This window comes from Melanerpes formicivorus, unplaced genomic scaffold (genome assembly GCF_026170545.1).
Source record: "Melanerpes formicivorus ecotype bairdi unplaced genomic scaffold, bMelFor1.0.p_v2 SCAF_46, whole genome shotgun sequence".
NCBI lineage: Eukaryota > Metazoa > Chordata > Aves > Piciformes > Picidae > Melanerpes > Melanerpes formicivorus.
In genome coordinates this window covers 2,586,927-2,599,773 of record NW_027142398.1, presented here as the reverse complement: position 1 = coordinate 2,599,773, position 12,847 = coordinate 2,586,927, and the positions used below count along the sequence as shown (strand labels likewise).

Genomic DNA, 12,847 nt, shown 5'->3' with positions numbered 1-12,847 from the left:
AGGAGGATGAGCAGAGGGCTGGAGCTGCTCTGCTGTGAGGACAGACTGAAGGAGTTGGGGCTGTTCAGTCTGCAGAAGAGAAGGCTCTGAGGTGACCTCATTGTGGCCTTCCAGGATCTGAAGGGGGGTCCAGGAAGGCTGGGGAGGGACTGCTCAGGATCTCAGGTAGTGATAGGACTAGGGGGAATGGAATGAAGCTGGAGGTGGGGAGGAAGTTCTTCCCCATGAGAGTGGTGAAGCCCTGGAATGGGTTGTCCAGGGAGGTGGTTGGGGCCTTGTCCCTGGAGGTGTTTAAGGCCAGGCTGGCTGAGGCTGTGGCCAGGCTGATCTAGTGTGGGGTGTCCCTGCCCATGGCAGGGGGGTTGGAACTGGCTGATCCTTGTGGTCCCTTCCAACCCTGGCTGATTCTATGACCCTCTGATGTCTAAAGCTTCCTTCCGACCGCAGCCCTTCTGTGGCTCTCTGATTGTGTGCTTAGATTTGATTTCTTTTAGTTATGTTGTTTCCATTTCCCCCCCTTTCTCCTCCTAGGTCAGTCTGAAGGTTCTGGTTCTACTCCTCACATACATCATGGTAGGGTAGTTGATGGCCAGAAGCCTTCCTACATGGCAGGGGACTTCATCACCATCGAGTGTTACGCCGGCTACACCTTGCACGGCGCCGCTCGCATCCAGTACGCTGGGGAGAACCAGTGGACTCCTGGAGTGCCAACTTGCCACTTAAGTAAGTATCTTAACTGCAGGATTGCCCACTAGAACTGAAGCAACTTGAGGCTGGATTTCTTGGGGACCTTCCTTTCAGAACTCAGGACAAATCAGTGAATGCCAGCTCCCCTCTTTATGAGGGCGGAAGCCAAAAGGCATTTGGGCAAAGGAGTTCAAGCCCCAGGAGTGCTTGAGGCTGAATGAAGATCTTAGGGTGCAAAGGATGTGGTGGCAGGAGTGTATCACAGTGTCACCAAGGCTGGGAGAGACCTCAAAGATCATTGAGTCCAACCTGGCACCACAGACCTCATGACTAAACTATGGCTCCAAGTGCCACATCCAATCCCCTCTTGAACACCTCCAGGGATGGGGACTCCACCACCTCCCTGGGCAGCACATCCCAATGGCTAACAACTCTCTCTGGGAAGAACTTTCTCCTCACCTCCAACCTAAACTTCCCCTGGCACAGCTTGAGACTGTGTCCTCTTGTTCTGGTGCTGGTTGCTAGAGAGAAGAAACCAACTCCTTGCTGGCTACAACCTCCCTTCAGGGAGCTGGGGAGAGCAATGAGGTCTCCCCTGAGCCTCCTCTTCTTCAGGCTAAGCAACCCCAGCTCCCTCAGCCTCTCCTCCCAGGGCTGTGCTCCAAACCCCTCCCCAGCTTTGTTGCCCTTCTCTGGACACCTTCAAGTCTCTCAATGTCCTTCTTAAACTGAGGGGCCCAGAACTGGACACAGGACTCAAGGTGTAGCCTAACCAGTGCAGAGTCCAGGGGCACAAAGACTTCCCTGCTCCTGCTGGCCACACTCTTCCTGATGCAGGCCAGGATGCCCTTGGCCTTCTTGGCCACCTGGGCACACTGCTGCCTCATGTTTAGGTGGCTGTCAATCAGCACCCCCAGGTCCCTCTCTGTCTGGCAGCTCTCAGCCACTCTGACTCCAGCCTGTAGCACTGCCTGGGGTTGCTGTGGCCAAAGTGCAGCCCCTGGCACTTGGACTTGTTGAATGCCATCCTGTTGGACTCTGCCCATCTGTCCAGTTGGTTGAGGTCCCTCTGCAGAGCTCTCCTACCCTCTAACAGGTTAACTCCTGCCCCAGCTTGGTGTCTTCTGCAAACTTGCTGATGACTGACTCAATGCCTTCCTGCAGATCATCAGTGAAGATGTTAAAGAGCATGGGGCCCAGCACTGCTCCCTGGGGCACACCACTGGTGCCTGGCTGCCAGCTGGCTGTGGCACCATTCACCACCACCCTCTGGGCTCAGCCTCCAGCCAGTTCCTCACCCAGCTCAGAGAGCTGCTGTCCCAGCCAGGGGCTGACAGCTTGGCCAGGAGTTTGCTGTGGGGGATGGTGTCAGAGGCCTTGCTGAAGGCCAGGCAGACCACATCCACAGCCTGCCCCACAGCCACCAGGCAGTCACCTGCTCAGTCACCTGAGTGCCTGATTGCTTTGCCATCAGTGAGTGGTTTAATAGCAGTGTTGAAATCAGAAGCACTTTTGGTTCCTCTTGTGATGCTGGTTCCCTCTGTTTTCAGGTGGATATATCATAGCCATCATCTGTGGTAAGTATCAGACCTGAACAAGGTTGGCTGTGGGGTTTGGGGGTTGAGGGGGGTTGTTTATGTGGAATTGCTTAGCTGCTCCTCCCCTCTGGCTGCTGATTTGGTTGTTTTAAAAGTGCTTTTCCCACTGCTGAAGCTGCAGAGAATGAATAGAATAGAATAAACCAGGTTAGAAAAGCCCTTTGAGATCAGGTCCAACCTGTCAGGGGGTCAAGGAAAGCTAAGATTGATTAGTTTAGGCCATCATTACTGATGTGAACTGTGTCTTTTAAGACTCATTCATGTGAGGCACCAGGTTCCAAAGGCAGGCTTCCATAACTCAATCACTTGAATAAACTCTTCTGAAATTGGGCTTCCTGGAGCCATAGAACTGTTGAAGTTGGAAGAGGCCTTTGAGGTTGGCAAGTCCAAGCACTCACCTAGAGCTCGCAGTCCTGCCACTGCCACTAACCCATGTCCCTCAGCACCACATCCACACCTCTTTGAGACCCCTCCAGGCATGAGGACTCCACCAGCCCCCTGGGCAGCCTGTTTCAGTGCCTGGGAGCCCTTTCTGGGAAGAACTTTTTCCTGATATCCAACCTGAACCTTCTCCAGCACCATTTTTCCTGTCCAGTGAGATCAGGCTTTCCCAGGAGCAGCTCTGCCAGGCCCTACAGTGGTGCCAGGCATGGTGATCAGGCTTTCCCAGGAGCAGCTCCATCACTCCTCCTCCCATGCCAGGCCCTACAGTGGTGCAGAGCATGGTGATCAGGCTTTCCCAGGAGCAGCTCCATCACTCCTCCTCCCATGCCAGGCCCTGCAGTGGTGCAGGGCATGGTGATCAGGCTTTTCCAGGAGCAGCTCTGCCAGGCCCTACAGTGGTGCAGGGCATGGTGATCAGGCTTTCCCAGGAGCAGCTCCATCACTCCTTCCCTGCCAGGCCCTACAGTGGTGCCAGGCATGGTGCTCAGGCTTTCCCAGGAGCAGCTCCATCACTCCTCCTCCTCTGCCAGGCCCTACAGTGGTGCAGGGCATGGTGATCAGGCTTTCCCAGGAGCAGCTCCATCACTCCTCCTCCCCGGCCAGGCCCTACAGTGGTGCAGGGCATGGTGATTAGGCTTTCCCAGGAGCAGCTCCATCACTCCTCCTCCTCTGCCAGGCCCTACAGTGGTGCCAGGCATGGGGCAGCATGGAAGCAGAAGGAAGTAACTGCCAGTGAACAGAAGTGCTCAGTCCCTCTTCTGCCCATCCATTGTAGTGCTAGGAGGAGGGGCAGTGGCTTTGAGCTGGAAGAGGGGAGATTGAGACTGGAGATTAGGGAGGCTGTGGATGCCCTCTCCCTGGAGGTGTTGCAGAACAGGCTGGGTGGAGTCCTGAGCAACCTGGGCTGGTGGAGCTGTCCATGGCAGGAGGCTTGGGCTCTAGATGATCTTGAAGGTCCCTTCCAACCCAAGGCATTCTATGCTTTATTACCCACTTCTGGAAGCCCACCACTGTATCTGAGCACTGACTGCTGCACAGCTGCTGCAGCTTTGCTCTTGTGGTGATCTCTGCCCTTGAGCTGAACTCTCTGGAGGGAAGCAGCAAATCCAGCTTGGTGACTTACATCCTGCCAGTGTGGGGTGAGGGTGGGGTTTGCATGGGGGTGTGGGGGCTCCTTGGGGTGCTTGGGATTTGAATCCATCGCTCTGAGGCTTGCTTTCATTCTTCCTGAAGTGATTGTGGCAGTTGTGGTGATCCTGGCAGCCTTCTGGATCTACAAGAAGTTCTTCTCCCAGAATGGGTGAGTCAACCTGCTTCTGATTGTCACTCTTAGCTGCAAAGTTCTACACAGCTGAGCCAAAGCAGAGCTAACCCCTGTGGAAGTCTGTGTGGCTTCACCTGCCCTCTCTTTTTGTCTTATTTCAATGCCTGGTGATGAAGTGTGAGCTTCTCCCAGCAGCTGATGGGAAGCTGAAGTGTCTAACAGTACCCTTGACTGTGTCTGCTATTCACATAAGCTGCTCAATTAACACTTGCACTGACTGCTAGGATGGGAGAAGCCTGTTCTTAGGCTTGTGTTTGGCACAGGTACACTTAGGGAGGGCAGGGCTCTTTGCATCTGCTCTGAAAGATGTCAGTTTACCCCCTGAAAGCAGTGGTAGCTTGTGTGGGATTGAGGTATTTGCTGGCTTGAGTTACCCTCTGCCAGCAGCAGGTCTCACAGGGGTTTTAAGAGCCATGAACTGAAAGCTGGGGAGGAGAGCTGAGGAGCTTCCTCTCCTCCATGCAGGATGTACTGAGGGGTCCTGAGGGGCTACTGGAGAGCCACTGTGTGTTGTGGGCTGGACCAGAAGCACCTTGACTAAACAGGAGCTTAGTTCTGAGGAAAACAAAAGGATTTGGCCTAAAGTGGGGCTCCTGGCTGGCTGATCAGGGCAGCTGGTCAGCTCTGCTGCTGCAGTGCTTGATGTGTGGAGCTCTCCAGTCCTTACCTCCTGCAGCAGCACTGATTGGGGTCCCTCTGTTAATGAGGAGCTGTCCAATGTGAGTGGTGACAATTCTCTTTGTGATGAGCCCCCCAGGGCCCTCTGGATGTTACTCTTCCAAACAGCTGCTTGGTGCTCTTGGCTGGAGGGGTGGCAGGTTTCAGTCCCTGGGTGTGCATTGCTGCTTGCAGTCCTACCTTGATTCTCTGGGAGAGGAGATAGAAAACACAAGAGCCTTTTTTTGGTGGGGAAGTAGTCTGGAGTGTGCAAACTGCTGGCAACTCAGAGCAAGTCAGGTGGTGCAGGCAGTGTTCTGGTAAGCAGCTCATCCACACTGACTCAGCTTCTAACAAGTCTCCTGAAGTGCATCTGGATGTGGGAAGCAAGGGAAGGGGTGCTGTAAATCCACTTAACCAGGGGAAATGTTGCTGTGGTTCATGTCCCCAGCACAAGGAGGAGGTGGAGCTGTTAGAGTAGGTCCAGAGGAGGCCCCAAAGATGATGTGAGGGCTGGAGAACCTCTGCTGTGAAGAAAGGCTGAGAGAATTAGGGCTGTTCAGCCTGGAGAAGGCTCCAGGGAGACTTTGGAGCAGCCTTCCAGGATTTGAAAGGGGCTGCAGGAGAGCTGGGCAAGGACTTGTGACAAAGGCATGGAGTGCCAGGATGAGGGGGAATGGCTTCAGTCTGGAAGAGGCTGGATTGGGATCAGACATCAGGAAGAAGTTCTCCCTGAGGCTGGTGAGGCACTGGAACAGGTTGGCCAGAGAAGCTGTGGAGGCTCCCAGCCTGGAAGTGTTCAAGGCCAGGCTGGATGGGGTCTTGAGCAACCTGCTCTGCTGGGAGGTGTCCCTGCCCATGGCAGGGGGTTGGAATGAGATGATCTGTAAGGTCCCTTCCAACCCAAGCCAGCCTGTGGTTCTGTGTTTGTAATGAAGTACAGACAGTGCTACCTGGGGGAGCCTTACATCCAGTGAGACTTCAGCCTGGCCATCTCCCCCATGGGCAGCTCAGCCTCACCCCAAGGGCCAGAGTGGCCCTCTGAGCAGTGCCTCTGTTATCTGCTGCAGGGGAGCTCACTGCTTCTGAGCAACTGCTCTTCATCCAGGTCTTGGATGCTCTGCAAGCTCTGCATGGTCCAAAAATAGAGCCTGTGGGAGTTCATAGTACTAGGGCAGCAGTTTCTGCCTTCATCTGTGAAGAGACTGCTCAGAGTGTGGGGAGGAGGAGGGATGTAAGACAGCATCATCAGGAATTAAAGGAAGTCCTAGTCCTAAAAACTCTACACCATGAAAAATCCTCCTGTGCCTAATGCTTTCCTTGAGCTTCCTTGCTGTGAGCATCTGACTCTCTTTTTGATGTCTGACCCCCCTGATCTCCTCCTCTTTCATCAAGGCCTGGATCTCCCTGTTGAGTTTGTCTGGACTCTGGATGCAGCTGAGCCTTTGTGAGCTGTTGTGCTTCCAGTGCCTCCTTGCTGGCTTAGCCTTCAGCTGCCAGCAAGAAAGAAATGATCTTTCCTTGCCCTCCCTTTTCTTGTGTGTTTAATCTGCCAGTTTCATAGCACATTCAATCAGCCCTTTCTCCCCTTCTGCTGTTCAGCTCATACACAGTTGATGAGAGTTGCAAGGAAACATGTGTTTTAAAAAGTAATGTGCCAGCTGAGATGGAAGACACTGCACAAATGAATTAATGCAGGCTTTACCCAAAAGGTATTCAACCCTTTCCACTTCATTTGGGGCTTGCTGTGGGTTGGGTTGGGTTTTGGGTTGTAATTTAGGATGGGTTGTTTTAGAATGGCAGCAGTGGTGCAAGCAAAGTTAGCTGGGAGTTGGTTTCCTGCAGCAGAGCTGCTGGCAACCATTCACAGTATCACAGAATCACCAGGGTTGGAAGAGACCTCAGAGATCAGCAAGTCCAACCTGGCACCACAGACCCCATGGCTAAACCATGGCACTAAGTGCCACATCCAATCCCCTCCTGAACACCTCCAGGGATGGGGACTCCACCACCTCCCTGGGCAGCACATCCCAATGGCTAACAACTCTCTCTGGGAAGAACTTTCTCCTCACCTCCAGCCTAAACTTCCCTTGGTGCAGCTTGAGACTGTGTCCTCTTGTTCTGGTGCTGGGTGCTAGAGAGAAGAGACCAACTCCTTCCTAGCTACTACCTCCCTTCAGGGAGTTGGAGAGAGCAAGAAGGTCTCCCCTGAGCCTCCTCTTCTCCAGGCTAAGCAACCCCAGCTCCCTCAGCCTCTCCTCACAGGGCTGTGCTCCAGACCCCTCCCCAGCTTTGTTGCCCTTCTCTGGACACCTTCAAGTCTCTCAATGTCCTTAAACTGGGGAGCCCAGAACTGGACACAGGACTCAAGGTGTGGCCTCAGCAGTGCTGAGCACAGGGCAGAATGACCTCCCTGCTCCTGCTGGCCACACTGTTCCTGATGCAGGCCAGGATGCCCTTGGCCTTCTTGTCTGCCTGGGCACACTGCTGCCTCATGTTCAGCCTACAATCAACCAGCACCCCCAGGTCCCTCTCTGTTTGGCAGCTCTCTGCCACTCTGCCCCCAGCCTGTAGCACTGCCTTGGGTTGGTGTGGCCAAAGTGCAGCCCCTGGCACTTGGACTTGTTGAATGCCATCCTGTTGGCCTCTGCCCATCTGCCCAGGGGGTTGAGGTCCCTCTGCAGAGCCCTTCTGCCCTCTAACATATCAACTTCTGCCCCCAGCTTGGTGTCATCTGCAAATTTGCTGGTGACTGACTCAATGCCCTCTTCCAGATCATCAGTGAAGATGTTAAAGAGCACAGGGCCCAGCACTGATCCCTGGGGGGCACCACTGGTGCCTGGCCTCCAGCTGGAGGTGGCACCATTCACCACCACCCTCTGGGCTCATCCATGTTGGGGAATGTTACACATGGACCTGATGGAGGAGGTTCAGAGGAGGGGCATGGAAAGGGTCAGGGGGCTGGAGCACCTCTGCTGCAAGAACAGGCTGAGGGAGCTGAGGTTCTTCAGCCTGGAGAGAGTGAGGGAGAAAGCCCCAGGGAGACCTTAGAGCAGCCTTACAGTACCTGGAGGGGGCTACAAGAAGGCTGCAGTGGGACTGTTTGCAGAGGCCTGCAGTGATAGGATGAAGGGCAGTGGTTTGGAATGAGAGGAGATTTAGATTGGATGTTAGGAACAAGTTCTGCACCAGGAGGCTGCTGGAACACTGCAACAGGTTGCCTGGGGGAGGTAGTTGAGGTCCCATCCCTGGAGGTACTCAAAGCCAGGCTGGACAAGGCTCCAAGCAGCCTGATCCTAGTGGAGGATGTCCCTGTGACTGGAGGAAGGGGGTTGGACTGGATGAGCTTTGCAGGTCCCTTCCAACCCAAACCATTCTGTGGTTCTGTAAGGAATTAGCATTCTGTGTCATGACTGAGAGCTTGCAGTGAGTCTGGATCACACAGCTTAGCTTGGGGCTGTCCTCAGAGGAGGGACAATTGCTTTCTGTGAGACACAGCACTCTGTGGAGGGTTTGTACCAGATTCAGTGATGGGAAGTGATTTCTTTTCCAAATCCAAAGCTCTTGAGCCCTAAAAAGGATCCAAATGGACTGTCTTGGTTGGAACTGCTTTCCCCCTCCTATATTTTAAACCAGAGCTTGTCCCAGTAGTCAGATGCAGGAGATGTGATGCTGAGGGCCATGGTTTGGCACCAGACCCAGCTGAGGTAGAGAAGAATTGGCCTCAATGATCTTGGAGGTCTTCTCCAGCCCAAATGATTCTGCTCCTGCACTTGGGGAAGGGCAGATCAGCTCTTTCAAAACCTGCTGCTTCAAACCTTGTTCAGAGCAGAAGAGACTGAAGGCAGGAGAGCTCAGTTTGACTGTTCCTTATCAGTGTGTTCTCCTTTACCTTAACAGTTAGAACTTGCACAACAAATACTTGGGTGAACTGCTAGCTTGGTGTCACTTTTAGTCCACTGCAGACCTCCTGAGAAGGTCATGGTTGAAACCTTGTGACTCCAACACGTGACACCAAGGTCTCTTTCAAATGCACAGCCTTGATTTGTGTTTACTTTTTAAGCAAGGGACTTCTCAGTAGCTCTGCTGAGTTTGGGAGCTGGCATGTATGAAAATGGAGCTTGGATTATCCAGGCTGTGTGGATCAAGGATTATCACCTTTAAGCTTTGAGACAGGATTAGTTTTCTGGATGAGTTGGGCTGCTTTTTGGGGAGGGGAAGAAACGGAATCAAGAGAGAGGACAGCACAGAGCTCTGGTTGGACTTAATGCTCTTAAATGTCTCTTCCAATCAAATGGATTCTCTGACTAGTAACGAGGAAGAAATTCTTTCCAGTAAGGGTGCTGACACATTGGAAAAGGTGGCCCAGGGGGGTTGTGGATGTCCTCTCCCTGGAGCTGTTCAAGGCCAGGCTGGATGAGGCCTTGAGCAAGCAGAGCTAGTGGGAGGTGTCCCTGCCTGTGGCTGGAGGGTTGGAACTGGATGACCTTTAAGGTCCCTTCCAACCCAACCCATTCTGTGATTCTATGAACCTGTGGCTTCCATTCTTACCTCTGGCACATGACAAGGAGAAATGAATGCTGTGGTCTGGGTACACACACTGAGTTTCCTTGTAGCATCTGGAGCTCCTTAGTAGAGCCTTAGAGTGTAGTGCAGAGGTTTGGTATGGGGTTGGCTTTTTTTGAACCTGTAAAGCAAATCAGGAGTTAACTCAGGTTGAAAGCACAGACCAATGGTTGTAACTGTGAATTTTACTCCTCCTGTGTTTACATGGTGGAAACCTGCTGTTGGTGGACTGCAGAATCCCAGTTCTCAGAACCAAAGGTTCATGAAACACCTCCTGGGCAGTGTGTTTGAAGTCAATTGCAAGGCCTGCTCCTGATGTCTAGTCTCCAGATGAGTCAGCCATCCTCTAACTGCTCTGTCTCCAGGGTTTGGTAATGCTCAGGCATGGCTTGCTCACCACTTGAAATGATCCATTTGGATCAAGCCCTGTTCTGCTCCAGGGGTCACTGTTAGGAGTCCAGTGGATGAGAGGAGGCCAAACCTTAGCGAGGAGTTGGTAACGATTTGCTTCCAGGACTTTGCTGCCTTAATGCTCACACTGAGGTGGTGCTTTCAGGGCCTGTGTAAAGAAGGAAGAACCACACAAAGCTCTTTCAAATGCAAAAATCTCTGATCTGCTTTGTTTTCTTGTTTGTAGGAAACGTGACAGCACTCCCTGTACTGCCGAATATAAGAGCTGTAAAGCATGACTGACCTGGGGGTGGGGGAGGCTTGGGGGGGTGTGGGGAGGGAGCTTGCAGTCAGAAGTGGGGCAAGAACTGCACTTGGCTTGAGTTCCTCTAGATGAAGAATCTTCTTGTGTGTCTTATACTGCTGATTGTCTGTAGTAGGAGGCTGTTAATAGGGTAAAAAAAGGCTCTTTGTGTCTCTTTATGTATCTCTGTCTCTGCTTTTCTTCATGGGCCACTTGTCTTTGTCTTTGCTCTCTGTGTGTGTGTGTGAAATGGTCCTCCAGGCACATGGCATGGAGGGATGTGTTGCTGGGAGCACTGCTTGGAGCCCTGGCCCAGCACCCCCAGCTGCTGCTCCCTCCTCCAGTGCTACCTCTGCCCTTTTACAGAAGGCTCTCTGGTATTTAGCTCTGCTCCCTGCAACCCAAGCATGCTGCTTGTTTGGTGTTCTGCTTGAGGAGATCCCGATGGTGATCTTGCCTCTTGTGTTCTGAGATGATTCACGGCCCTTGCAGGCCGTGCCCTTTGGAAACTGTCACAGCCCAGATCTTATTTGCACTACCTCTTCTGTCTGCCAAAGCTGATTTCCATCTAATCAATTAAAATGTGCCTTTGAATCAGCCTTTTGTAGCTTTTTCCATTGCCTTGAAGGAGGAAAAAATCACTTAAAAAGCAAGCCATATCTATTTCTAGCTCTTCCCCATAGTCCCAGGAAGACTACAGTGGATCTGTTGGGCTGGAAAAAACATGAAGGTTTCCATAGCAAAGGTATCCTCAGCCCATGGATTTGCTGCCAGAAGGTACCTAATTGAAGGAACTGCTGAGGAATCAGCAGTAGCCATCTCAGCCCAAGTTCCTGGGGGGGGTGGGGGGGATGTGTGTGTGCTTATTTTATCCTGAGCTTGGATGTCAGTTTTGGAGATGGATTTTGTTGCTTTTTTCAGGGGTGCTGTGTGGATCTGGCTGCTTTGGCTGTTTTTTTTTTCCCCCTTGAAGCCATGGATTCCACACAGAGCATTTCCAATCAGTCTGCAGGCTCCCAGGCTAAATTAGCTGTCTCGTAGGGCTGGATTTAGCAGCAGCTCTCTGTTGAGAAACAGAAGCCTTTGCCTGTCAGACTCCCTTCTCCTTTCATGTTCAAGGAGGACCAAACCAGCTTAGTTGTGGGAGGGAAGGGATGGGTCTGCTGGCAGTGGTAGGAGATGTGGTCTCACTTCAGGTAGCTGCTTGCATCATGGAGTGTTGCAGTCAAGACTGTGGCTCCAGCCCAGTCGAGACTCAGCCACGCGTCGACAGCATCTTGCTGCTTCTAACTCCTTATTAAAACCAAGAGCTTAATTAGGAGAGGGCTTGGCTCTGTGAATCTTGAGTTGGCTGTCAACACACAGACAGCTTCTAAGAACCACTCTTCTTCTTTTTCTACTGTTATTTTTTCCCCAAAAGACCAAAATTGCCTCACTTCAGAGGGCTGAGGCAGCAGTTCAGCTCTGCCTGCTTGTCCGTGCTGGGCTGGCTCTGCTCCCCGCTGTCGCCAGCAGATCATCCGAGTGACACAGGGCTTTTTTGGGGGCAACCCCAGCAGTTGCATTGTCAGAATTCCTGATGGTCTGGCTGTTAAAAGGCTCCATGGAAATGCTGTGCTGCTCTCTGGCTTGCTAATTGTCTGTAATCACTGTGAGGGAGACGCTGGGAGCGGGGAGCGCGGCGCCGGCTAGCGAGCGGGCTTGACGTGTGGCACCTTCAAATGCTTTCCAATCTGCTGCAGTGCACTTAAGGCTCAAGTGAAAGAACTGTTAAAATAGAAGGCCTTATTTTTTACACTTCTTTTTTTTCCCCCCCTGGATGTAAAGACTAGTGATGACTTGTAATATTGCAAATAAAGTGTTAAATTATTTAGCAGTAAGTGTTTGTCTCTCATTCCTCACGGGGCGAGCGGCTCTCTTCCCGGCACTCCTCAGAGGCTTTCTCCTGTACCATTAGGTGGTAAATGCTGAGATCAAAGCCTGCAGTTCATGGCCAGAATTCTGCAATGGCAGAGGTAGAAAATGGGCTGAAGTTTTTTGCTGGTGGTGCAGAGAATTTCCCCTCAGGTTAGGAGAGATGTTGAGTTGCTGCAAGGTGTCCGGAGAAGGGCAACAAAGCTGGGGAGGGGTCTGGAGCACAGCCCTGTGAGGAGAGGCTGAGGGAGCTGGGGTTGCTTAGCCTGGAGAAGAGGAGGCTCAGGGGAGACCTTCTTGCTCTCTCCAACTCCCTGAAGGGAGGTTGGAGCCTGGTAGGTGGTGGTCTCTTCTCCTGGGCAGCCAGCACCAGAACAAGAGGACACAGTCTCAAGCTGTGCCAGGGGAGGTTTAGGCTGGATGTTAGGAAGAAGTTCCTCATAGAGAGATTGGCCATTGGGATGTGCTGCCCAGGGAGGTGGTGGAGTCCCCATCCCTGGAGGTGTTTAGGAAGAGCCTGGATGTGGCATTTGGTGCCATGGTTTAGTTGATCAGATGGTGCTGGGTGAGAGGTTGGACTTGATGATCTCAAAGGTCTTTTCCATCCTGGTTCATTCTATTCTATTCTAAACCAGTGCTGACTCCTGAAGGACTTGGTGAAAAAAACTTGATGGAGGAGAGGCCAGGTTGGCCTGTGGTGAGGGAGCACAAAGTCAGGAGCAGAGCCCAGGGTGTTCTGGTGCCTTTACCCAGTGTGTGACAGCTGTGTGGTGCTCAGGGAATACAGCTTGGGTGGTTTGAAGCAACGTGTTAAGCAGAATGTGATTGGGTTGTAATTGTCTGAGGGTCACACTCAAAATGTGCTTTGTGCTCTCTGCAAAGGAATGTGTGGACTCAGCTGCCCCAGAGTGAAGCCTTTCAGAGTGTGGAATAGAGCCATAAGATGCTCTGGTTCTCACTAAT

At 52.4% G+C, this 12,847-nt stretch overlaps 1 protein-coding gene across 6 annotated transcripts in view; it reads left to right on the top strand.

Moving 5' to 3' along the window:
• The window catches only part of LOC137451817 (membrane cofactor protein-like), a 32,487-nt gene that overhangs the window by 7,860 nt on the left and 11,780 nt on the right, over positions 1 to 12,847 (top strand). For 2 of the 6 annotated variants that reach the window (XM_068159607.1, XM_068159605.1), the window contains exons 8-12: positions 532 to 723; positions 2,238 to 2,264; positions 3,963 to 4,029; positions 6,313 to 6,422; positions 9,914 to 11,850. In XM_068159607.1, the coding sequence (XP_068015708.1) occupies positions 532 to 723; positions 2,238 to 2,264; positions 3,963 to 4,029; positions 6,313 to 6,403 (377 nt within the window). In that variant the 3' untranslated portion in view covers positions 6,404 to 6,422; positions 9,914 to 11,850. The other 4 variants (XM_068159606.1, XM_068159608.1, XM_068159609.1 and 1 more) reach the window with 4 other exon arrangements.